Raw genomic sequence first — 25867 nt, forward strand, 5'->3', positions numbered from 1 at the left:
CAATGAGAGCAAATTTTATTGAGATAAATATAGCAATTTTCTCCAACTTCATACAACTGGTCAAATTTAGAACATCCAGTATTTTGAAACTTACAAACAATGGTAAAGTCCGGGTGGCCATTTTCGCAAATCTTGTGACATTTACACGAGAACAATAAAAATATACGTTTATTGTTATTTTAACAAGGGCAGCAGCTCCAACAGGATCAGAAGCTCATCGGCGCCACAGCACGGTGAAGGGCCAGGACATGAAGTCGCCTTCCAGAAGTTCCCCGGAGATGACGTGGTGCGGGCGGAAGTTGCGGGCAGTCATGAAGTCGACGACAAACTGACCCCCAAAGGTCGCGCGGCCCTTGACGTGCTCCCACTCCATCCACACCAGCGGCACGTCCAGCGTCTTCAACAGATCACGTGACCCCGCCAGCACGTGGCCCTCGTGACTCTCCACGTCTATCTGAGAGGTCACGTGACGCATGTGGGTGGGAAGAGAGGAACGAACACGTCAGTGCGCGTGGATGACGAGGCAGAAGTAAATAGCACGTGGAACTGTCAACGGATCATACGTCACGTGTGTGGTGTACAAAGTGAGACAAAATGGTTATAAACATAGTTTTTGAGAAACCGTCTTATGTTTGAACTACATCAGTGTCAAGCGATGTGCGGCTGTAAGCTTCTCTTGCGCACAGTAGGTAGGTAGGCACACAGTAACAAGTATTAATGACACTTACCTTGAGTGCTGCCCGTCGGAAGGGTAACATCTCCAAGATGCGATCCAGTTTGATGGCGTAGGCCAGGGTCAGGTCGTGTGTGAACTGTCTGCCTGCTTCGTTGACCGTGAACAGTGTGCTGGTGTTGGCGGCCTGAGTGGCCAGAGTGACGTGTCCCTCGCGTGACGACACGGCGTTCTGGATGACGTGCACCAGGCCGGCGTGTCCGAAGTCGAGAACAGATCGACAAAGGCGGAGCGCGTTGGCGGCGATGGGCTCGATGGCCACCACGGTCCTCTTCTGGAGAGCGGCTTGCAGCGCCACCAGCCCCACATTGGCGCCCACGTCGATGAGGGGCAAGTCACGTGACAGAGTTAGAAAACTCTCGATTTCTTTCTTCTCAAATATAGAACCGTTTAGCGCCTTTGCGGTGACAGTTCTGTCGTACTCCGCGGACATAAAGCCGTAAAAAGTCAGGTTTCCGATTTCTGTCGGAAAATTAATCGGGCGGAAGTGTTTTGACGGCGCGCAGTTCAACTTCCTCCATCCTTTCTCATCACGTGACATGAGGACATTGTTATTGTCTGATTTCATGTCCCGGGTTTCCATGGAGGCTACAGATAGCAGCCTGGAGTCCTCTGGGACTTTATTTCTCGCACCTGTCTTTTGATACATTCTCTCGTCATCTGTGTGTCCAATAATTGAGTTTACTTGACGATAAAAGTTGATGACGAAGATGAGAACCAGGATCAGAATGAAAGATATCGCTTGTATTTTGTGCGACATCGTCCTTAGGTCTGCAACACACACACATGGTATACCATGTAATAAATGAATTTATGTTAACATATAGTCAGTGTTACTGTCACAAATTTACTCGCTGACCACGTGATCATGAACAACTATTTTGTTGTAATTCGTACAAGGGAATTCAAGAATGCCTGATTTGTGACACAAGTATTTATGATGTTGTTTCATTCAGTTTCTTTAGTGATTGGAAGCAATCAGTATGAGTGTGTTGTATGTGTAGACTGCGTGTGTGCGTGTTGTTTGTGTATTTACTTCTTTTTGTCATTTAATTATCTCTATTTGCACACGTGACTGAGATTATGAGACGAAAAATAGTTCTGGACAAAAAGTAAAATTCGATTTGGTATTTAACATCCAAGAAGGTCTTAATGCAATATTTGCAGCTTAAAATCGGGTCTCATCATCGTGAATAGAAACTTGATGTAAAGTCATAAAATAGAGAAGACAAGAGGGTAGCAGACAAAGTTATTCGTTGGTAGGTTCACAAGCACCGCCATACACCATGGAGGTGTAATTAATTACATTAAGCCATTATCTTTCCGACAGAGTTCTAGCAATAAAGCCAAGTTGTCAAAGCAAATGAGGGACACGAGAAAGTAAGAGACAAGAGAAAGTGAAACAAGAGAAAGTGAGAGAAGAGAAAGTTAGGGACAAGAGAAGGTCTGGCCATTTAAGATAAACTTGTATTTGCTTATGTCCAAACTGCCATAATCAACATGTTCTTACAGTACTCAGAACCAGACGTAGGCCAATCAGCATCTTGCCAACCCTGATAATTACCAACACTGACAGTTGCCAAACCTTTTAATTACAGCTCTGACAATTACCAATTTTCACAATTAAAAACTTTGGCAATTACCAACTCGACCATCAACTACACTTCAAAGTTCTTCAACTTTGTATTTTGACAGACCAATGAACGCGAATGAGTGTCTTAATGATAATCTGGCTACAATGGCTTTCGTCTACAGACCACCTGGAACACACAGTTCTCTCACCTGAGCAAAGACTCACCTTTCTTTGCCGCTCCGCTGTTATCGCTGTTATCGTCTAACAGCAGTTAGCGAGTCAGTGTATTGCTGATGACTCTGTTGGCGGAGGATGTCTGATGCTCAGTATTTCAGGAGGATAGTATACAGGCTGGGGGGATGCTTGGCCAGACTGTGTTCACTGACTGGTGTGGAGGATGTTACCTGGGATCTTGACTCACGCAGCAGTGCAGTGAGGACACATCGACTGCACCAACCGTTTATGACTCCGGCGTTGGCACAACGCGCGCGAAGATTCATCACAGGTCAATACCACGTGTCAGGGGCACGTCACGACCCCATCTCTCACGCATGCGCTGTCATTGACTTGCTGTACTCCACAAAACACAAGACAACTCTTCCTTCACGCGCCCTGACAACATTGAATAATCATACATTATGAAGCTTCTATTAAAAACGTACGCACACCAATAAAACTATCACTGCACTGTCTTCCTCCCCTCTCACAATGAAAATGCTCCCTACTCCCGTATGCACTCACATGGACGGTACACTGGATTGTCTCGCAGACTGGTGGTGAGATAAAGTCATATGCCTAGAGTTCGAGAACACCAGCGGAAGACAGACGATACTATTTTTTAAAAAACAACCAGACTACAAACAATGAACCTATAAACAGACAAACCAGACCGAAGGAGAGAGGTGGAATTAAAGAGCTGTACATAGTCTGAAGGAAGTCGCCAGGCTTTGATGATGTGCCAGGTGAGCTGCTCCGGCAGGATATGGTAGAAACCACGGAGGTGTGCAGGTGAATGGGTTACTGTATGACAAGACCAACGCTCGGCCTCTTGCGAAGTTCTCCGCTGCTAGTCTCGGCGAGCCTAAAGCATGAATGTGACTAAACCGGAAGCTTTGTGTACACCAGCCTCGTTATAGAAATTAAGCTGAAGCATGAAAAAACCGGAAGCTGTTCTGTAAATAGTCTCGTTCGAGGAGTTAATTGAAAAAAAGCCATCCAGGAGATGCAGATAGTTGGTAGAAACTACAAAGGCCCTCGTTGTTCTGTGCCCAGGAGTTTGGTAATGCAAAGAATGGCTGGCTCAAAGAATGAACACTGCCACTAGTCATACCCCTCCCTCCCTAAAAAAACCAACCCAGCAGACAGTGCCAGAACTACATAACTACAAATATTATCAGCCGCCCAAGCAAAGTCGTGTTGAAAGTAGTACAGAACCTATCAGCATCTTCGAGAAACAGCAGAGGAATAGCCTGACTTCAGGCGAGGTAACAACAGTTCAACAAATCTTCAAACTGTTGCATTCTTATAAAGAATCATCTTCAGCATCAGCGAGATCTCTTCCACAACTTCGTCGACTTAAGGTCTGGCTTGAGGGGGATGAGGGGATGAGGGACGAGGGGATGAGGAGATGGAGCAGGGAAAACCCGCGATGCGACCTGCGATTTGCAGACGACATCGAGTTGATAGCAGGCACCTATATAGTGAACTGAAAGACATTGACAGACAGTACCAGACCTTATCATTGACAGACAATGCAAATACCGAGGATGGATACAACGGCAAGTAGCAATCAACTCGAAGGGAGGTAAACAACTTTGTTTCCCATGACTGACCAGACTACCTTACAGGGTTGTCGGCTCCAGTAAGCAGAGTACCATAGAAATCACTTTTTCTTGTTCTTTTTGAAAAAAATAATATTAAGCAATAAAGTATAAAATAGTTCTCACTGTTATAAATATTTTATGTTTATTAATTACAAATGAAGTAAATAGATTCTACTGATTAACACATAATTCTTAGTTCTAGTAATTTATTGTTCCACTCTCCATTATGTTGTTTACCTCCATAAGAAAAATTTCGTAAATTACATCAGAAAAGTTTTTTGCTCAGAATTAGTGTATTTGTCGAGATAACTCATAGAACAGAAGAAGAGTTATGCTAGTGTTTAAGCAGTAAACAAGCTTTAAACCTACTGAGTTCATTGAATTGCTGATGGCAAAGATTTCAAAGAATTGATCTTGTCAGGTGTCAGTGTGACTTGCACACGTGCCTTGCACAATCCGATCGTCTGCAACAGCTTTTATGACAACATTTCGATGAAGACAGTGGAAATTAATGTTACAAAGGTGGCAATAGCCACTTGTTACAAACACACCTTTTATTTCTGAAATAAGACACTGGACTTCGAGAAACTCTCCAAGCAGTTGGAGTAGAGCTTATACTTGTACCCAAGCTAACCACATGACAGGACAAACTCTGGCAAGATGGAAGATGAAAGGTAAACGAAGACTGTTTTGATCATTTAGATGTGATGAAATCCATTCCATAAGAACTACAAGCTGTTACAGATATTACAGAACCAGCAATAATTAAAATTTAGTTTTAACATTTTATGTTTCATAGTCTCTAAGAAAATCGGCTAAACATTATAAACTTTACAATAAACAGCTCACAGCTCGACATTATAAACTTTATAATAAACAGCTCACAGCTAGACATTATAAACATTATAATAAACAGCTTACAGCTAGACATTATAAACTTTACAATAAACAGCTGAACCATACCAATCTAAGAGTCAGGTTGATACAAGTGCCACGTGTTACATAATGGCCAGTGCTGCCCGTTAGTGTTGTGATGATGCTTCGTGAACTTTGCTGTAGACAAATATGTCCAAGGTGTTGAAACTAGTTTTTTTTTTCTCTGCCACTTAACTACTTCCTTTAACGCACAAGAAACTGCACCACTCTTTATTTTGCTTCTGGAAGAAAAACAATTTTACTACCACTCCCCCCAATTCATCTCATGTTTAACTGTTCATCTTGCACACGAACCTCCCACAGTATGATCGGCTGCAGCTGCTGGTAACAGAACTCCGATGGAGACAGAGAAACTGGATGTTATTTTTTTAATAATAATAATAAGAATAAGAATAATAAGAATAATAATAATAATAAATAAGAATAGAGTTTGCAAAGCCCATTTTGCTGTGTGGAGAGACTACCACAGAGACGAGTTACCGCAAACACCAAACCACAACAACAACAAACAGATGTCTTTGTGACAAAGATAAACGCAGACTATGGACAGAGATGAGGAATTGAGAAATGCCATCCCCCACTGGTCATATCTAACTGTTGGGTTGATATGTTTGACAGCGAAAAAAATCTCCAAACTCCAGCCGTGTGACTCGTGGTACACGCACGTGATGGAGACAGGGTAGGATGACAGGGTCTTGCAGTCTCAACTACGATGATGACAAAGGAAGGTCCCAAGTCTCGTGTGGATTCAATCGGATTTCAATCCACGGAAGGTGACACGACGTTTGTGGCGTCCGTACCTCGGTATTGACCCTCCGGAGTTCCTCCCTGGGCCCCGTCTCTCATCTCGTGCAAGAAACCGGTGAGTAAGTTAAACCTAATTGATAAAGTCCAGATTCAGGAACCGCTGTATATGTGACAAATTTCTGCAACTAATGTAGAAGAAGAGAATCATACCAAAACATTTATGTATAATTTAAAAAAAATTCTTGTAACAATGTTGTCTGACTTGTATCAGTTTGTTCATTTGTTTGTATACATCTGATGTCTAAGGAACTTAAAAAGAAACAATCTTGTTATTGAAAGCAGGCACAGAGGGGCAAAAAGTCGAAACCCAATTATATTGTTTACCATCACAGGTGACGCAGTCACTTGCATTATGAATCTTGTTGCCCGCTGTTGTTCGTGTGAGAGACATCTAGAATCTTCTTTTTTTGAGTTTAAAATCACTCATTTTTAACTTCTTCCATGTATATCTGCTCATGTAGTCGAGTGAATTAAAGCTTATAATTAATAAGGCAGGATTATCTCTTACCCCGCACTGTGGGTATACAGAACCTTCACGGGTGGAGGCTGGATAATCGTTACCCGGATGACTCCGGCTACCCCAGCTCGTTAGAGTTACTTTCGTACCCTTGGAATTGTTTTATTCCAGACCAACATAATCTCTAGATTACCAGCCCCCTTCCTTGGTTTTCATCTTTCCAGTTACTGCTTTGGGTAACTAGCAAACCTCGGGGTTAAGTTTACCCTGCGTCAGACATACGGCCCACACAGATGTACACACCAAGGTACCCGTAGCCCCACACAGGTGTACCAAGGTATCGTCTGACAAACAATACCATAACATTTGACGCCAGGTAAAAATAGAAAATCTAAAAACCTTTTCTTCTCTTAATGTCAACCTTTCATCCTGAGTTTGTTTTATTGTCAGTAGTCATTGCAAGTACAGTGGATACGACAGTACACAATACCGCTCACAACAGCGCAGTGCGAGAAATGCGAGATGACAACACAAACAAAGTCTCACAGATGTTTAGTTGCTACACGACAGACACCGAACCACTCGCTGCCTCACGGACACACCTGTAACAGTCTTAGGAAATAGGCAGCAACATCAAAAGATGGGTCCGACATTTTGCGCTGAGAATCAAACAGGGGTCAGGCTGCATTCTCTAAACCTCACGTTGTTGTTGCTGCTGCTGTTGTTGATTTGGAAGGGAAAGTGCTTCCACCTCCCTGTAGGGATGGGGATCTTGGGGGATGTGGGATGGGGTAGGGTCGCTGTCTTCTGGTGCCGCAGGTGTTGTCTACACTTGTTCTCTCTTTTCCTGTTGGTGTTTAGGTGGTTGTCGTCTGTTTTGGTGGTGGATGCTGGTGTCCTCTCTTCCTGCTGCCGCCGCTTGCTATTACCGCCCTAGTGGTGAACCATCTTGGTTTCCGTGTCCCTTGTGTTGTTCTTTTCTAGATTATTTGGCTTTCTTCTACATAAATGGTCATGTTGTCCACTTTTAACCCTTTCACTGTCTTATTTTAGTGGAGAGTGTGGGTGGCTTGTCGCTGTTGATGCTGTTAATGACAGTATGTTGTGCCATAGTTACTTAGGTGGGTTGAGACAGTTATTAAGGTGTAGTGCTGGTCTGTATTTATTTTTAAAAGTTTTTCTCTTTCTGGTTTGTTTTCATTTATCCAACAGCTGTCCATCCCCACAGACACATGCCTGTATATCTTGTTAGGTATTCTCCGTTTAGCCTCATTCTATTCTTCTCTCTACTGGTGAGATAAGGATGCTTGGGGGCGACTTTGGAGTTTGTTTTTGTTTTATTGCCGGTCTAGCTAGTTTATCAACCTCTTCATTTCCTTTTATTCCAGTATTCCATGAGGGAACCCAGAGGAACTTAATGTCAACTTTTTCATGGTTAATCTTGTTTATGAGAGACAGTATCTCGTATACCATGTCTATTGTGTTTGAGGACTTGTATTTTAGCACCTGGAGCGCTGACGGAGTCTGATATTAGCAGGTATAGTGCTTGCGGTGTGTTCTTCATTTCAAGGTGAGGTGTCAGCATGGCAGTCAGTCCACCTGTGAACATCAAGGTGTGTTTTGGCAGTCTGCTGGAGATGGTCGTGTTGTCAGGATAGTATACTGTAATCCAGTTGTGGTTGTCTCTGGATCATGGCATCCATCAGTATAGGTCTGTGGTGGTCTTTGTAGCTTTTGTTTCTGCAGTGATTTGGTGTTGGTGTTCTTTGTTATATTTTGTGAGGTCAAAGTCTATCTGTGAGTGTGGAGGTATCCAGGGTGGTGTTTGCATGCTGTTGGGTGGGTGAGGAGCTGTTAGGTTTGTTTCTGCACCCTTTGTGTTTTCTATTTGTTGGATGTGTTGTATTGGGGATTGTGGGGTAGGGTGGCCTGTTCTGTGTCTGTGGGGTTGTGAGGGAATGTGTCGGACTGGGTGGTCGAAGTAGTAACTGGCTGTCCTTTCCTTGATTAATTCAATAGGTTTCTGTCCTGTTTCTGCCAGCTCTGCCAGGTTTGGTTAGTACGAAGATGAACTAGCAATCGAGCTGCTTCTAATAGTTTAAACATCACGTGTGCATGATGGAGGTTAAGAAGAGAAGATTACACCTAAAATCTGTGGGCTGTAGTTGAGGTTTTTTGGGTTAATGTTAGTTTAGGATATTCTGTTTTCTGATTTGCATTTTTAAATATTATAGCCTGGGTTTTTGAGGCTGAGAGTTTAAAGCCGTTATATTTAAACCATTTTACTATTTCATGTACATCCTCATGTATCTTATCTATTCCTGTGATTTTACGTCTGTTAGTGTTATTTGTTTTACGCATTTCTACTTCTCCGAGGAGGGATATCCAATATGTGTCATCGGCGAATCGTTTGACTTTCACATGTTGGACATGTCTGCAATCATCATGTTGAACAGCAAAGGACTGAGGACACTACTCTGTGGGACTCCATTATCTAGTGGGACCTCGCCAGAAGTTGCATTTGCAATTCTTACTGATATTTTCCTATTTGATAGGAAGGACTTAATTGAACTATTTTATTTGAGGTGCCTATGCGGAGGAGCTTGTGGAGCAGTCCCTGTGCCAGAGCATATCACAGGTGCTTTCTATGTCCAGGAAGACTCCACTCAGCTTCACTGTTTTCCTTGCTGGCATTAATTATTCCTGCTGTGAGGCTGTGATCCACAGTGCTTTGTTCCTTCATACAAACACTTTGTTGTGGGGGCAGGTGTTGTTGGCATCACATAAGTGGCTTAGTCTGTTTTTAATCATTGTTTCAAATGTCTTGCCTAGCTGTGAAGTGTTCACAGTTGGTCTGTAGCTAGATGTTACTGTTTTTGTTTTGCCTGGTGTGGGGATGGGGACTACTGTGGCCCTTTTCCATATGTTAGGGGAGTTACTTTTGTCAAAGATGTCATTGAAAAGCTGTAAGATAAGGGGTTTAGTTTTACGGAGGCAGTTTTTGAGTATTTGATGTGAGAAGATCTGGACCTGGGGCAGATCCTTTCAGTTGACAGGGCTTGCTCAAGCTCTTCCATAGTTATTCTGTTTGCTAATTTGAAAGCATTAGAGCTGGTAGAAAGCTACTTTCAGCCTGTTCTCTGTGTATCTTGAAGTCATTTAAGTCTCCCAGGATAAGGTTCCCTGACAGAAGTAGTCTGTTATGTCTTCTACTGTTATTGAGTTGTATTTGGATAGGAGGGGTATGTACACATTTATTTTTAGTGTTTGCCTGATGGGAGGGTGATTAACCTTGACCTCTTTGTACTTGGTAAATATTATGTGCCATGAATATTTCTATAATGGGGCTGTATTATTACATTTAATCAATTGGTTTTATTTACTGTTAAAATGTTTGTAGATTAATTGGGGAAATTATTATTTTTATTTATCTTGATTTTTTTACTTTATGATTATGTGTTATTTTATGATTCCAAATGGACCATCAGCATTTACATTTAAAACTGTTTGTCAGAATGCCAGACTATACACAAAGTCTGCAGACACATAAAAGTGTACTTTCTTGATGCAAGTACAGTAATTTTATCTAGCTTCATACAACTGGTCAGATTGACGTGCTTGGACACTGGGAAACAATCGGAATATCTGGGTAACATTTTGGAAAATCTAGACATTTTCATGTGAGAACTAAATATATGAGATCTGATCATTAAATAGAAAAAACCTGACATCTGCATGTATACTTTTTGTGTGTTTGCATACCTATGTAAACTTTGACTTTGTACAGATGAGCATGATGTACCTAAAGTACATCTGGATACACTGTGTAGATGTAGATGTAGATGTAGATGTAGATGCAGATGCAGATGTGGATGTAGATGTAGATGTAGATGTAGATGTAGATGTGATGTACATGTAGATGTGGATGTATCTGCCTGACAATCTGATCGTACACCCAGTCCACTGTGTCACACTCAAGCTGGGTATGTCGTGTTTACTGTCGACGTGGCAAGAAGTATGATGATGACTGTCTCTCACTCCTACTCAGTCTTGCTCACGCCTTGCTCACCGATAAGCCTTACACACTGCACTAACAATAACTGACGAGGTCGCCAGCAGTTAGAAGGTCAAAGTTCAGCGATGTTTTGTTTGATCTTGTGCGTTTTTCTTGGCCAGCTCTTGTTCTCCATAAATATTGGGGATAACTGTCTTCGTGTGCCACACAAGAACCTGCAACCAACACAAGAGACAGACCTCCAATTAAAAAAATTTAAAAATTAGAACTCAAATAATAACACCAACTGCAACTTTAGTCTCCATAAAGGATTCAATTAAATTAAAAAAAATTATAAGAGCTACCCTTAAATGTTAAACAATATTTCTTTACAATGAAACATCCACCAAAACTGAGGTCGTCAACAAATAAAAGTAGTGTAGGCCTTTACGTTTGAATTAAATTATTTTAGTTTCAGAAAATAATCAGGGACTTCTTATGGTTGAGAACTTTAACTTCTGTGGTTTCATGATGACTTTATACAGGGAAGAACAGCGATTCTGAAAATATTATTTCTCAGTTACGAAGACGGGAAACTATGGAAACCCCAGAATGGGGAGTAAACACTGGTTTACAAGACGCACCGTGGAGCAGTTGTCGTCTGGAGCTGGTGTGATTTGTGACCTGGGAATGTTGAATAAACTTACAAACTCTGTCTCCAGGTGACCTGCCCTGACCTCGTGGCTCAAGTTGGCTTCTGGGAACTGAGCGAGAAGGTCGAGGCCGATAGCAAAGCCCGCCATGTCCACGGGGTACCTTCTCCTCGGGGCCCACGCTGTCCTCCACCCCGTCACCTGGACAGGAGACACACCAGTGACTTATGTACTCACCACACCTGTAGCAAAAGATTACTTCTAACCGAAGCTTAATTAATCAAATTTGTTGATTCAAATTCATTGTTTTCAAAAGATTTTGGTATCTGCGTGCTTGAGTACAGCTCACCTTTCCATTTAAACAGACCGGTCCTTCAGATAAGAGTCTGCCAGCGAAACCCACTCTCCACATGGATATGTTGTTTGTTTTCCGAACCTAAAATAAATCGTGACATTAATAAATGAAATAAATAAATAAATATTTATGTTGCATCTGCTTTTCAAACTGTCGATATACATGTACACATGCAGACACTGGACACTGGACTGACCACATCAAAGACCCTGACGTCGTAGGTGTTGTCGTCGTCAGCGAAGTACACGCCCCCTGCACGTGACGTGGGCAGCACGCACTTCCGGAGCCAGGCCAGCCCCTCGTTCCGCTGACTGACACCACGATGACGTGGCAGCATTTGGTTGGTGCCTGGTCTCCTGTGAGAGTTTTGTCTGATTAATTTCTTTGAAATGTATTCTGCGTCTAGGTGTGCAAAGGCTAAAGTCAGTAAGACTGAAGACGGGGTCAGAGAAAGAGGAGAAAGTTATGACGATGATCATGATGACCTCCATGACGATAGTGATGACTAAGTAGCTAAAAATAGAGGAATTCGTCATCAAACAGCCAAATAGGAAAATATCGAATGAATAAATAGGACAAAATGAAGAGTTAGTAAAAGGAAGAAAGTTCAATGAAAGAAAGAGAATTCTTACCTTCCTGGAGGAAGACTTTTAACGTTCAGATGAATGATGTCTGGCCCATGACAATCTTGCAGCGTCCTATATACCTATTGATGACAAGTATTTCTTTTATTCCAATACCTCTTATTAATCTTATTTAACTGAAGGTTAAGTACAGGACCTGCTTTTAAGTGACACACAGCAACGACAAGCTCAGCGACTACAACGGCTGCGACTTTCGGGGGTGGTGGCGGTGGTGATAACAAGAACTCACTAACACATGACCACACACATTCCATTCATCCTCTAACCCACTACACAGACACAATTACTGGGTTAATTGATCGTGGAGAGGATCATCAATCATTGGTACATTTGACACAACAAGCACGTGACCGAGAGGAATCTCAGGCCAAGATTTTGCAGTTTCAACGGCTGTGGTGACAAACAGTGGGATTATATTCATGTTCAGACCAATTGTCTTGGGTTAGTTAATTAACCAAATAAAACCAACGAACTCCTGATTCATTGATTACGTCATGGCATAACGAAAATTTCAATGAAAAATGCGAGAAGGTGCATCGATTGTTGGCTCGAACATGACTTTGAGAGGCCAGAGACCAACACGAAAACAGAAAAATATAAAAACATAAAGGAACGCAAGACATTGAACAAATACCGTTTGTCCCCCGTTTACGGTCGTTCTCGAAGAAATATTTACACAAAATATTAGTTGTGTACATATAAGTAACCTAGAAACAAGTTTAAGAAGACACCATAGTTTCACAGATTTCAATTGTTATTATAGTAAGATAAAGAATCATAAATTGCATTCTGTTATATTTTTAATTCTTTTTGTAAATAAACATTTCTCAAACAATTCTGTTTTTGTTTTACTGAATTTAATTACAACCACCTCCACATTTACGCTCTAAGGAAGGGGAAAGGGATCCCTTCCCACTGATAAATATCGGTAGTGAAAAAAGTTTGGGTACGCAAATCCAGAAACCACATTTGAGTTGCTACCCATGGGTAGTAGTACCTAGTACCAGTACCTAGTCTGTGTAAGTAACTCAACTTGGCTGAGAAGCTAACAAACACGAGTTTCTGACCTCGTGACCTAACTATACACAGTGTTGTGACCCCCACCAGCTCCGTTTTGTTGTCGCTGTCCTCGACGATGATCCACCTGACGTGCGGCGCGTGCATGAGGGTGTAACACAGACGTAGCAAGTCGGCTTCTTGCGTCAGCCGTTGGTACGTGGGCGTGATGACGTAGGCCGTGGGGTCAGACGACGTAGGCGGACAGCCGTGTGGGCTGTCACGTGACACAGTCCGCAGGTAGGGCAAGATGTCGAGGGTGAGTCTCTGTGGCAAACTGTGCGTCCACCTGGTGTCAGTGAACAGGATGAGACACGTGAAACTGCTGGTCATCACTGGAAGAGATCGTTGAGACATTCATTATTTCCAGCTGACGACATTCTCACTGTGAGATACAACACCAATCTTTAGTGTCAACAGACAACATTCTTCACAGTCAGTAAACAGCAGTTTCATTGCCAGTAGATAACATTTGTCACGGCAACAAATGTCGTGCTGCCAGGCAACAACTGGATTGAAGGGAGCCAGCCATACTGATTTTTACATAACATCTGGCAAGCTTATTTAATTTGCTTAAAACACATAAAGTCAAGATACCATGGATATTTCAAGTTAGCAAGGGAACAGCTGTAGCAGGTGAGTGCTAGCCAATGGACAATTAATTTTAAAGTTTTCCTTTCAACGCCAGATGGAGCTGTGGGTAGGCACAGGAAAAAGCGGGTAGGAGTAAGAAATCATTGTGTGTGTGTGTGTGTGTGTGTGTGTGTGTGTGTGTGTGTGTGTGTGTGTGTGTGTGTGTGTGTGTGTGTGTGTGTTTGTGTGTGTGTGTGTGTGTGTTCGCACGTTTGTTTGTGCATGTGAATGTTTGAGTGCCCAGTCATCATCTATACCAGGTGGGCCAACTACGGCCCGCGGACATGGTTGGACCAGCCTGTCTGCCAAAATTTGAAGTGCACTTGTCATATTTTTATTCAGCCTTCGTTAATTTGATTTGATTTATCAAGTATAACAGCTTTAGAAACTGGCAGTTAACAGACAAAGTATAAAGATAACAAATAACACGGGGACATGGCTGATGTAGTCGTTAGAGAGCATCAGGGGCGATTCCTTGTTTTATTGTCAGCGAATTCTAACAGCTTGACTTTGCACAATAAACTGAGCAACTGAACGCCATCATGTATTTATTTATTGTCTATTCCATGATCTCTAGGTTTGTTGTGTAATGGAGGATTAGAATGTTTACATAAAGAATGAGAGTAAACTTCTAGGTGAACAAATAACTCTAGGTGAATAAATAACTTTTAAAAAAAAATGCAAAAAAAAAAAGAAAAGAAAAGAAAACGCTAAAACTTAAAAAGGTGGAAGCAAAAGGAAAGGAGGACACAGACATATATTAACAAAATGAAAAAGATAATATGTTTTAAAAGGTAATGTTAGTTATAAGTAAATATTTACCTATGAAAACTGCAAGCCTGACTTTCCAAAATGTGTTCATTGGTTTGCAGACTCGAGACATCGAAAGAACTTTAACAGAACCAGCTTCTTCCTGAAAACACATTGCAAACACAAGATGCACCCGGTAACAGTTCCATCACAGGTACAGAGCACACAGACCTACTGGCTTAGAAATCTCACAGCCCCTTCTACTATTGAGATACGTATTTCCTAAATAACCTTTAACCTTCCCTTTTAAATGTTCTTCACATGTTTGACAATACTTTATAAGTGTCTTAAGAACACGCGATACACCTACACCATTTTCAATTCTTTCTTTCTCATGATATAAAAATCTGACATTTCATCTGTAAATGCGGCGATGAGCGAGAAAAAATGTTTTGGACAAGAAGTAAAATTGGATTTGATTGTGTTAAAGGGTTTCACGTTGAAGAAGACTTGTAAGCTTGTTGGCCTCTTAAATACCATATCACGATGATTGCAAGCTTGATGGCAGTTCCTACACTAGAGAAGATAAACAGCAGCTGACAAAGTTCTGTGGTTGGACGATTAGGAAAGATGGACCTACACTGTGATGAACCACAAACAGCCATTCTCTCTTAAACAGATGAGCAATCAGGTGACCTCATAGAAGGTTAATCAGGAGGAGGAGGAACATGAGAAAGTCTGGCCAGAGAGAGAAAGAGTGTGTGAAATCAGAATTTTGGTGATTTTCATAAACAGTTTTTAAATCGTCTGCAGTTTTCTACGGTTTAATATTTTTTGTTGCTTTCAAACGTTTCAATATTCTGTTGCCAACTGTAAATGAGTGTTATAATGATAATTTTGCGTTTTGAGATGGAATCGAACCCTACAAAGATGTCGTTCATGGCTGTGTCCTTTTGGAACTTGAATGCTTCATACAAACACCCTTTCATTATCAGGATTGTGGCTTGTAGATAGCAGAGTCAGCTACCATGAAGTTTGTTTTGTTGGTTTGTCATTTCTATAAAGTGTTTTATATTAATGTTTGTTTCAACTCCGATTTTTTTTAGATGGGAGGAGGAATTTTTTAAAGATGGTTATTGGAAACTGCACTTTCAGTAGGTTCTGTCTTTGGAGGATGTACTTTATATTTGACAAAAATGGTAAATAAATGTTGTACATGAAAGTTTCTGACAATGAGTGTAATGGGCCATACACACACCTGCTCACGCATGCGCACGACGAGTTACAAACAACGTCTCCACGATCACCTGCTGAAGAAGAAGGAAGAAGGAAAATGGAGTTGCTTGGTCTCCAGTTGTAGTCAAGATGGACCAGGGAGACAGTTGATGTTAGACAGATCAGAAAGGTGGAAGCCAGGAGATGTTAAAGGAGATGTAAAAACCTCGTCCGATGGTAGAAACAGAGATATATTTTCGAATATTCACAGATGATTGACCATGGACATACCCAACTTCTTAGTTATAAGGTTTACTGTCTTGTTAAAAATAGCATCGTCGCTAACACTCAGACGAGAAACACATCATTCACACACACACACAGCAATGTAAGACCCACCACAACATCCAGTCTGTCGGTGTGACTAACCTTTCAGGTGCTAATAATTACAACACGTTTCACATTCAGTTTAATTTCAGGATTTATTAAAAGTTCTTAATGTAAAGCACCAGAAAATAAATGTATATCTAACTTTAATTTTAACAAGTTTTGCTCTACCTTGTATACTCAGTTGAGCAAGTTTAAAAAAAATCATATATCAGCTGATATACGTATTCGCATTATTTTGATATATTCACGTATTATGTTTAAACTCCGTTCTGTGCTTTCCTTGCTTACACATACACTGGCTTTCGTCTACAGACCACCTGGAACACACAGTTCTCTCACCTGAGCAAAGACTCACCTTTCGTTGCCGCTCCTCTGTTATCGCTGTTATCGTCTAACAACAGTCAGCGTGTCAGTGTATCGCTGATGACTCTGTCGGAGGAGGATGTCTGATGCTCAGTATTTCAGGACAATAATTCTAGAACGCGGACTTTCATTGGCTGATTTTTATACTGGCCAGGCTGGGGGATGTTGGCCAGACTGTGAACACTGACTGGTGTGGAGGATGTTACCTGGATCTTGACTCACGCACAGTGCAGTGAGGACACATCGACTCACCAATCGTTTATTACCACGTTGTTGACAGAACACAAATGACGATGTAGCACCAGTCAATAACACGTGTCAGATACTTTTTGTGGCTTTGCAGAAAGCTCAGTATGGTGCAGGTCGAGAAGAAACATTCTTTTAACTATACATAACATTGAACATATCTACAGCAAGAGAAATAAGCAAACCTTTTGACCTTTGCAGACCTTTGTTGTGATAAGTATTTTGATACCAGCAATCTACAGGACAACAAAGGTAAGCAAAAGACGGGTGTGAAGACTATGAATATTTAAACTTTGGGAGTTCAATCATCAAGGAACTGTCACCAGAAGCAGACTGTTATAGAGAATCTCAAAGAATCTGACTAAATATTAAAATATTTAGACGGAGTTGAACTGGTTGCTAAGAGTAGAAGTTGTTGAAACAAATTCTTGCGGTCGCAAGTCACAGGTGAGGAATGTAGATGAAAATGAAACTAATGACGAAAAAAGTGAGTCTGGCTGAGTCCATCCCCCAATGAATCTTGTCATGGACACTTCATCTTGCACACGTGCACGGCAGCACACCATCAGCTTTATGTTCGTCTTCTTACCAGAACCTTCATGGAGACGCTCGAAATCGATGTTACAAATTTTATAATCGCCACATTTTAAATTTGAAATGTCACACTCGAGCGTTAAACTTTCACTACCCGGCTAGAAAGAAGACTACTTAAACATTTATGAGACAAACTTTTCTAAGGTCGAATATAAGAGTAAAACGAAGGTTTTTTAAAAATACGAAGAGAAAGTCGACTGGGAACTACATTTTTTTGATAGACCTTATAGGTATAGTAATAGCAATTTAAAATTGTTGAAATAATATTGATAAACTTTTTTGGGTTTTATGTTTTCTGAAATATCCGCTAACTTCTCAAACTTCAAAATTTGAAACTTTACCAAAATATCGAATACCTAGTATACCCAAATGCAGCCGAAATCTTTATGAAGTAAATGTAATGCGAGTGTTGAGTAGGTACTTCCGTTGATGTCTTTTAAACAACAATACAAACAACAACAGTAGGAATATGTTGTAGACATTTTTGTGACACTGGACGAGAGAGGGAGGTGTAATAATGAGGACCAGTACTGTGGCCGTCACTCCATTCCTTGGAGAGGGTGGCTGACCTCTTGGAGTTGTCCCCCTTCATGTAGATGTTTGCTTTGCTGTTGACCATGATCATAACTTATCAACGCTGCTCTCCGTTCCATATGCGTTTGTCACTCTGTTGGTAAGGTCTTGCAGTTCTTTGTTCGTGCCTGCTAACAGGTTGTCTTCAAGGCAAAGGCTGCAAATCAACCTTCCACCGCTGGAAGTGTAATTGTGATGATCGTCGAGGGTTTCACACATGATGTTCTCAAAGAAGATTTTGATACAGCACAGGTGAGAGGAGTCATCCTTACTGCAGTCTGAAGGTAAGCTCCTGTGTGGCTGTCCACAGTACTCCGACTGTTGAGCTATTATACAGTGCTCCTTGGTTGTACGAGGCCTTCTTGGATGTCAAGCTTTTATATCACATGCCATCGCCCCTAGACCATCACTGTCGATATTATTATTACAGTTTATGAAGCTGTGATAGATGTCCCGCTATTGCAAAAGGTACTTCTCTCTCACGATTCGACAGGTAAAGATGTGTTAAATTGTGCTTCTACCTACAAATCGCTGGTCACATTTCAGGCCTTCCCTCCCTCTCCCCTCACAGCCCCCCTCACCCCAGACCTTTTAAAGGTCGATGAAGTTGTGGATGAGATCTCACTGATGCTGAAGATTATTCTTATATAAATAAGACAGTATAAAATCTGATTAACTGTGTTTCTGGTCAGCCTCGTCTGCTATCAGTTCCTTCGAATGTGTTGATGTGGTTTTTTATGGGATTCAGACCGACTTTATTTGGACTGCGGATAGGACTGATGGTTCTGTAGTTCTGTAGTTCTGGCAGTCTGCTGAGGTTTGTAGGGAATGGGGTTTGATAAGTGACCGTGTCCATGCTTTGTGTTGCCATGCTCGCTGGCACAGAGCAGTGGAGGCTGTTGTAGTTTTTACATCCTGTTGAGCAGCTCAGCTGGCACATGATCATCCTCTGTTTATTGAACTCAAAGACATGTAGAGGTTTGGTCAGCTGAGCTACACTGACTGTTACAAATACTACATTCGCACACCGGAACTCTCCAGTACAGGTGAGTAAGTTCCTTCCGTCTTCCTGGTGCCACGTCAGAATGGCGATGTTTGAAAGTTTATAGCTTGAAAATGAAGCGTAAATGTGTGTTCATATTATTATTATTATTATTATTATTATTATTATTATTATTATTATTATTATTATTATTATTATTATTATTATTATTATTATTATTATTATTATATTATATTATTAAATGAACTCAACCCAATCAGAAAGAAAACATGTTGCACTCGTGTTGTCCTTTAAGTCCTCGTGTGTCACGTGTCACACTTTCCGATGACTGATGACTTCAGGGTACATTAAAATACTCAACGCCAAGAAATAAGCTGAAAACAGTTTCATTTATTAAGCATCAATTATAAAATATTCTTCAGTTTCTGTTTGACAAAATATACTTACGATTACCACATTGTTATCTCTCTTATAAACACTATACTACTCTCTGTAATGATGAGTATTTTCAAAAAACGAGGTTTTCTTTAAATTGCAGTGAGAAACCTTTGTTGCTCAGTATTAGTGTATGTGTACAGATCAGTTACACAGCAGACGACAAGTTGTTCCCTGGGACCCTATCATTCGATAATTTCCTTTAGATGTGATGAGACCCATTCCTCAACAATTACATTCTGTTACAGACCTTACAAGATTTTAAAAATCTGATTTCAGACATATTAACATTTAGTTAAAACATTGAAATATTCGTTCACAGGGAAAAACTATACAAGAGCACGAGCTGTTAAAATATTCGCTCATAAATAAGTATTATAAAGTTGATAATAAATGTCTAGACTGTGTATATTAAAAGACTGACACCGACTGATACACAGCAGAAACCGATGAGTGAAACGAATAAGGGCAATACTATTTATATGTTTGAGTTCTTTTGTCTATTTGCAGACTTCTATAGTGTTTGACATACTGGTTGTACAGATGTCCATCATGATGTACCTAGTGTAGAGCTGCAAGGAAGGAAGAAAGCATGATGGTGACGATCCCTCACTCCTACCAACTTTTTTTGCTGACGTTTTCACCAGCCATCAGACTCACATACTGAACTACAATAACTGACGAGGTCACCAGCAGCGAGCAGGTCAAAGTTCAACGATGTTTTGTTTGATTCATCTTTTGATCTGCTGCGTTTTTCTTGACCAGCACTTGTTCACCTTTAATGTTTGGGATGCTTGTCTTCGTGTGCCATGCAAGAACCTGTCAACGGTACAAGAGACAGCCCTCCAGCTTCATTATTTAAAGTAATCCTTCACTCTCTGTAATATTAACTACAATTGTTATCGTCATCATGGAAGTCAAGTGTGTTGGTAAAAACTCACAAGCGCACCTTGTGGTCAAAAAATCACCACCACGAGCAGCTCTTGCCAAATGGAAATATAAATACAATATCAAGCGACTGAACATTCTTGTCAATCATGATGGCCAACCGTTAGTGGAAGGCAGCAGTGCGTGCAATATTATGTGTAATTTATATTACAATATTAATATTTATTATTATATTTAAATTGTATGTGATAAGATCAGTTACAGAAGGGGAGGTAAGCACTAAGGCAGGCGTACCGTGGAGCAGTTGTCGTCCGGAGCAGTGGTGATCTCTAGTGTCGAGATGTTAAATAAACTTAAGAACTCTGTCTCCAGGTGTCCTGCCTTCACCTCATGGCTAAAGTTTGCTTGTGGAAACTGAGCAAGAAGGTCGAGGCCCAGTGCAAAAGCCGCCATGTCTACTGGGTACCTTCTCTTCGGGGCCCAGAATGTCCTCCACCCTGTCACCTGAGGAGGAGACAAAGTTCAGATCCTTTCTTCTTCGTGCACACGATGCAACTCGATATACAATATGATTACATCAAAAGATTACTTCTAGTTGAAGCTTAAATAATCAAGTTCATGTGTTTAAATACATTTTTAAAAACATTTTCGTCTCTGCGTGCTTGTGTACCTCACCTTTCCATTTAAACAGACCGGTCCTTCAACCAAAAGTCCTCCCGCAAAACCAACTCTCCACATGGATATGTTGTTTGTTTTCCGAACCTGAAATAAATCGCGAAATAAATACCTGGGGTACGTTGCATAGGTGGTTGAGGCTTGGGTTAAGCTAATAAAATTGTGGTGGCCTATGTCACGTGGTAACCTTAATGGGGAAGGTAACAATCGCCACAATGAGGGTCGAGGGTGGCTCGTTGACAAGCCCGAGGCCCCTTCTGCAGGGGTTGACTTATAGGTGTTGTGGTTATAACCTAAGAACTCTGTTGCGTCTAATTTTAAACTGTCGATACGTTACAGACGCTGGACTGACCACATCAAAGACCCTGACGTCGTAGGTGTTGTCGTCGTCAGCGAAGTACACGCCCCCTGCACGTGACGTGGGCAGCACGCACTTCCGGAGCCAGGCCAGCCCCTCGTTCCGCTGACTGACACCACGATGACGTGGCAATGTTTGGTTGGTGCCTGGTTTCCTGTGAGAGTTTTGTCTGATTAATTTCTTTGAAATGTAGTTCTGCGTCTAGAACTCTCTTCTGCAAAGACTAAATAAAGTCAGAAAAACCAAAGACGGGGTCAGAGAAAGAGGAGAATGTTATGACAGTGATGACAACAGTGATGACAAAGGGAATAAAAATAGAGGAGGTCGTCTACAGCAGCCGAATAAAACAACAAACTAATGAATAAATAGTACAAAACGAAAAAAAATTAAAAAAAAACAAGTAATGAACAAACAAAGTTAAGACAAATAATTCCTACCTTCCTGGAGGAAGACTTTTAACGTTCAGGTGAATGATGTCTGTCTCGTGACAATCATGCAGCATTCTATACACCTGTTGATGAATAATACATTATTTTAAGTAATAATTATAGGTTAAGTACGAGAGCTACTTTCAAGTGGCCCTGGTGACCTAACTGTACAAATTGTTGTGACCCCCACACGTCCGCTCCCTCCCGCACCCACCAGCTCCGTTTTGTTGTCGCTGTCCTCGACGATGATCCATCTGACGTGCGGCGCGTGCATGAGGGTGTAACACAGACGTAGCAAGTCGGCTTCTTGCGTCAGCCGTTGGTACGTGGGCGTGATGACGTAGGCCGTGGGGTCAGACGACGTAGGCGGACAGCCGTGTGGGCTGTCACGTGACACAGTCCGCAGGTAGGGCAAGATATCGAGGGTGAGTCTCTGTGGCAAACTGTGCGTCCAGCTGGTGTCAGACACTGTACACAGCGATAATATTCTGGGCTGTTAGACGACGATTTGTGTATTTGACATTTTGTATTACTGCAACATATTTCATCTACATTTACTGAGTAGCGGGACAGGTCTCCTTTGTATTTACAATAGTTATGACCAGTGTCAACGCTGACAGTAAATTAAAAATTGACAGTTACAGACTGTGTTTGAAAGTGAACAATTCGAGAATGTTGCTGCTGGGAATGAACATTTACACTCAAAGACCTAAAGCTGTGTATGAAACTCTAGAGACTGTCTTGTGTATGAAAGGCTGACAGACATTTATAGAGCTTGTCAGTAGTAAAAATGTAAGGAAGGACTAGACAGACCAACCAGCAACCACATAGACACACCTGCACACATACATACGGATAGTGAGATAATAAAATAAGTCAAGGACATGATGGCAACATGTACTTACTGACAAAGACAATGAGCGGGATGAGACACGTGACACTGCTGCTGACCACTGAAAAAATCGTGAAGACTTTCGTTAAGACAATGTTCTGTACTTCCACTAGACAACACTCTTCCTGTCAGACACCACTGTCTTCATAGCCGATAGACACCATTCTAGCTGTCTCGTACAGCAACATTCTGTTCTGTCAATGGACAACTGTCACTAGCAGTAGACATCATTTTTTATTGTCAATAGATATTTTTTTTACTGTAAGAAGGCAGTCATGTTGCCTTCTAGTAATTGTTGCGTTTTTAATACATACTTACCTATAAAAACTCCAAGCTTGAGGTTCCATAACATGTTCACTGGTTTACAAATACGAGACATCTAAAGAACTGTAACAGTCGCAGCTATTTCCTGAAAACACATTGCAAAAACACAAGATGACTCGTTTAAAGTTCATCACATGCACAGCACACAGAGCTACTGGCTTTACAAATATTGCAACTCACTTTTGCTGCTGACATACACATTTCCTAAATACCTGTAACCTTCCTTTTAAATGTTCTTCATTTGTTTGAAAACACTGTATAACACGCAGACCATAGACAGTGACATTTGTCAATTATTCTTTTCTCATGATATGAAAACTCTAATATTTGCATCTGTGAGCGAGAAACAATGGTTTACCGACAGGTGTCAGACCTGAATGAGAATAGAACATGATTTCATAATTATATATTAGTAAGGACTATTTATGTGTAATTTAGTATATTATAATTATTAACTCTTGCCGTGGTGTAAATAGCAACAACAACAACAACATCAACATCAACTGTCTATGGCTTTCTCGAAAAGTTCTGGTTGTCTTTTCTTTTTTTTTCAAGTGTCGATGATATGGTATTTTTTGTCTTTTTTGTGACAATGAGGAGATATCGTTGTGGTTGAAAAAAATTAAAAGTTAAAGTTTTTGACACAGTATTCTTAAGAATACTGAATACTGAATACTGAAGAATAGTAAAGGCCCAGGACCAGACGAGATACCAGCAGAGGCACTGAAAGCCGACCCTGACCTATCCGTCAACATGTTGCACAGACTGTTTGAGAGGGTTTGGAAAGAGGAACAGGTCCCGGCAGACTGGAAAGAAGGACATCTCATAAAGATCCCAAGAAGGGGACCTCAGCCGATGCGAGAACTACAGAGGCATCACTCTTTTGTCCGGCCTGGCAAGGTCTTCAACAGAGTCATACTGGAGAGACTGAAGGCCCAGTGGACCAGATACTTCGAGAGCAGCAGGCAGGCTTCAGACAAGACGATCGTGCACAGACAGATAGCAACACTGAGGATCATCGTAGAACAGTCTATAGAGTGGAACTCGCCTCTCTACGTCAATTTCGTGGACTACGAGAAGGCATTCGACAGTGTGGACCGAGAGACGCTGTGGAAACTGCTGAGACACTATGGCATCCCGAGGAAGATCGTCAACCTGATCCGCAACTCATATGAGGGAATGACGTGCCGAGTAGTGCATGAAAGACAGCTAACAAGAAGCTTCGAGGTGAGGACAGGGGTCAGGCAAGGCTGCCTGCTTTCACCGTTGCTGTTCCTGATCGCAATCGACTGGGTGATGAAGCAAGCCACCAATGACAAGGCGAATGGAATCCAGTGGACTCTGTGGAACCAACTAGACGACCTTGACTTTGCAGACGATCTGGCACTCCTGTCCACAGCCACCGACAGATGCAAGAAAAGACATCAGAGATCCAGTCAGCCTCGCACAAGTGGGGCTACACATCCATAAGGGCAAGACCAAGATCCTAAAGGTCAACACTGACTGCGAAGAGCCAATCAGGTTGGATGGGGAGCCGCTAGAAGAAGTCGACACCTTTACCTACCTCGGGAGTGTGGTGGACAAACAGGGAGGGACAGACGCGGATGTAAGACAAGAATTAACAAGGCAAGAGGCGCTTTCATAAAGCTTGGAAGGGTCTGGAACTCCGGGAGCATAGGCTACACGACCAAGATCCGTCTCTTCAACTCCAAACGTCAAGTCAGTCCTACTATACGGAGCAGAAACATGGAGGACGACCAAGGGCACAACGAAGAAGATTCCAAACGTTTGTCAACCAGTGCCTGCGCAGAATCCTCAGAATTCACTGGCCAGAGAAAATAAGCAACACCGACCTGTGGCAGAGAACGAAACAGCAGACTATAGAGGAGGAAATCCTGCGGAGAAGATGGGGTTGGCTAGGGCACACCCTAAGGAAACCAACACCCAACGTCACAAGACAGTCGCTGACGTGGAACCCCCAGGGAAAGAGAAGCGAGGAAGGCCGAGAAACACCTGGAGACGGACCCTCGCCGCGACACCAAGCTCACCCGGATTTGGATGGGGTCAGCTGGTGACGGTAGCCCAGGACAGGAGGCGTTGGAGGCGGTCGTCGATGGCCTATGCACCAGGAGGGGCGAAGGGCATAACTAACTAACTATTCTTAAGACTTTTTTTCTTGAAGATTTTATTCACATTCTAAACTTCTTTTAAACTTTTAAAGCTCGCTGATCGAGTCACAATGGTAAGTAGCGCTGGGGTGGACAAGAACAAGAACAACAACAACAACAACAACAACAACAACAAAAATAGTTTGGAAGCTGTTAGCTTTGACTGTAGCATAAACACAAATTTAATTGACTGTGAGGCCACAGCCACCATCCAGATGTACAGCTCTACCCAGGGTTTGCCTTATCTCCGCTTGTACCTACAGGACAACCACGCCCTCTGTAGCTACAACTGTAGATGGTTGGCATGACAGAGTCCCCTGTACTAACAGAATGATGTTGACTACAAAATGTGCAAGCTTTATTTTCTAGCCTGAACATTTCAAGGGCGGTGAAGTGGCTCATTGTTCCTAAGGACGAGGCGCGCCCGACAGTTCATGGCTGCTGAAGTTCTCTTTGTCACATGGAGATGCCGCTGACATGTCATGTCATGGCCAGACCGTTAAATTATACTGAAATGTTTATACCTCTGAGCTGTCTGTTAAGTTTTATTATTACTGCTATTCATGAATATCTAGGAAGAACTAATGCAGTATAACATGATAAAATATGACAACTGGCATGGATGGTCTGTACCTTCTGTGACTATCATTTCTTTTGTCCATACCCGACTTTGGCTCAGCTTACAAAATCTTTTAATCTTCGGAAATTTTTTGAAGTTACTCGTCGTCCTCCTCATGATATCTACTTCTCAACTTTCTGTTACTTCTGCTGACATCTGTCTTCGCAGGTCTGGACAAAATTGCTCGTTGTCCGCGATGCCCTGTGTAACATCCATTGTGGTCGTGATGATCTCTTGTTGAACACGTTTGTGGATGTTTTCGTTGCGCTGTACATGTTTGTT

General features: G+C 41.8%; 3 protein-coding genes across 6 annotated transcripts; all 3 read right to left on the minus strand.

The window, feature by feature from the left end:
- On the minus strand, positions 1–2973 carry LOC112571567. Its single transcript, XM_025250643.1, has 3 exons — positions 2532–2973; positions 729–1504; positions 1–454 (listed from the first exon to the last, which is right to left on the minus strand). Exons 2-3 carry the CDS (start codon positions 1491–1493, stop codon positions 215–217), a joined length of 1005 nt encoding a protein of 334 aa, XP_025106428.1. The 5' UTR covers positions 1494–1504; positions 2532–2973; the 3' UTR covers positions 1–214.
- Positions 2974–10309: 7336 nt separating this feature from the next.
- Positions 10310–17174, minus strand: LOC112571566 (galactosylgalactosylxylosylprotein 3-beta-glucuronosyltransferase I-like). Of its 4 annotated transcripts, none has more exons than XM_025250641.1 (9): positions 16375–17174; positions 15673–15855; positions 14487–14577; positions 13080–13366; positions 11964–12037; positions 11528–11687; positions 11326–11412; positions 11031–11177; positions 10310–10559 (listed from the first exon to the last, which is right to left on the minus strand). In XM_025250641.1, exons 2-9 carry the CDS (start codon positions 15682–15684, stop codon positions 10464–10466), a joined length of 954 nt encoding a protein of 317 aa, XP_025106426.1. In that variant the 5' UTR covers positions 15685–15855; positions 16375–17174; the 3' UTR covers positions 10310–10463. The 4 variants fall into 4 exon arrangements, with proteins under 4 accessions (XP_025106426.1, XP_025106423.1, XP_025106425.1 ...); XM_025250638.1 differs by having other exon boundaries at positions 10968–11177; positions 16375–17163; XM_025250640.1 differs by having other exon boundaries at positions 10968–11177; positions 15722–15855; positions 16375–17162.
- Positions 17175–19178: 2004 nt separating this feature from the next.
- On the minus strand, positions 19179–22924 carry LOC112571568 (galactosylgalactosylxylosylprotein 3-beta-glucuronosyltransferase I-like). Its single transcript, XM_025250644.1, has 8 exons — positions 22793–22924; positions 22488–22535; positions 21797–22050; positions 21592–21665; positions 21149–21308; positions 20797–20883; positions 20416–20625; positions 19179–20052 (listed from the first exon to the last, which is right to left on the minus strand). The coding sequence occupies exons 1-8, from the start codon at positions 22851–22853 to the stop codon at positions 19945–19947; spliced, it is 1002 nt and encodes a 333-aa protein (XP_025106429.1). The 5' UTR covers positions 22854–22924; the 3' UTR covers positions 19179–19944.
- Positions 22925–25867: the final 2943 nt, after the last annotated feature.

This window comes from Pomacea canaliculata, linkage group LG9 (genome assembly GCF_003073045.1).
Source record: "Pomacea canaliculata isolate SZHN2017 linkage group LG9, ASM307304v1, whole genome shotgun sequence".
NCBI classification, from domain to species: domain Eukaryota; kingdom Metazoa; phylum Mollusca; class Gastropoda; order Architaenioglossa; family Ampullariidae; genus Pomacea; species Pomacea canaliculata.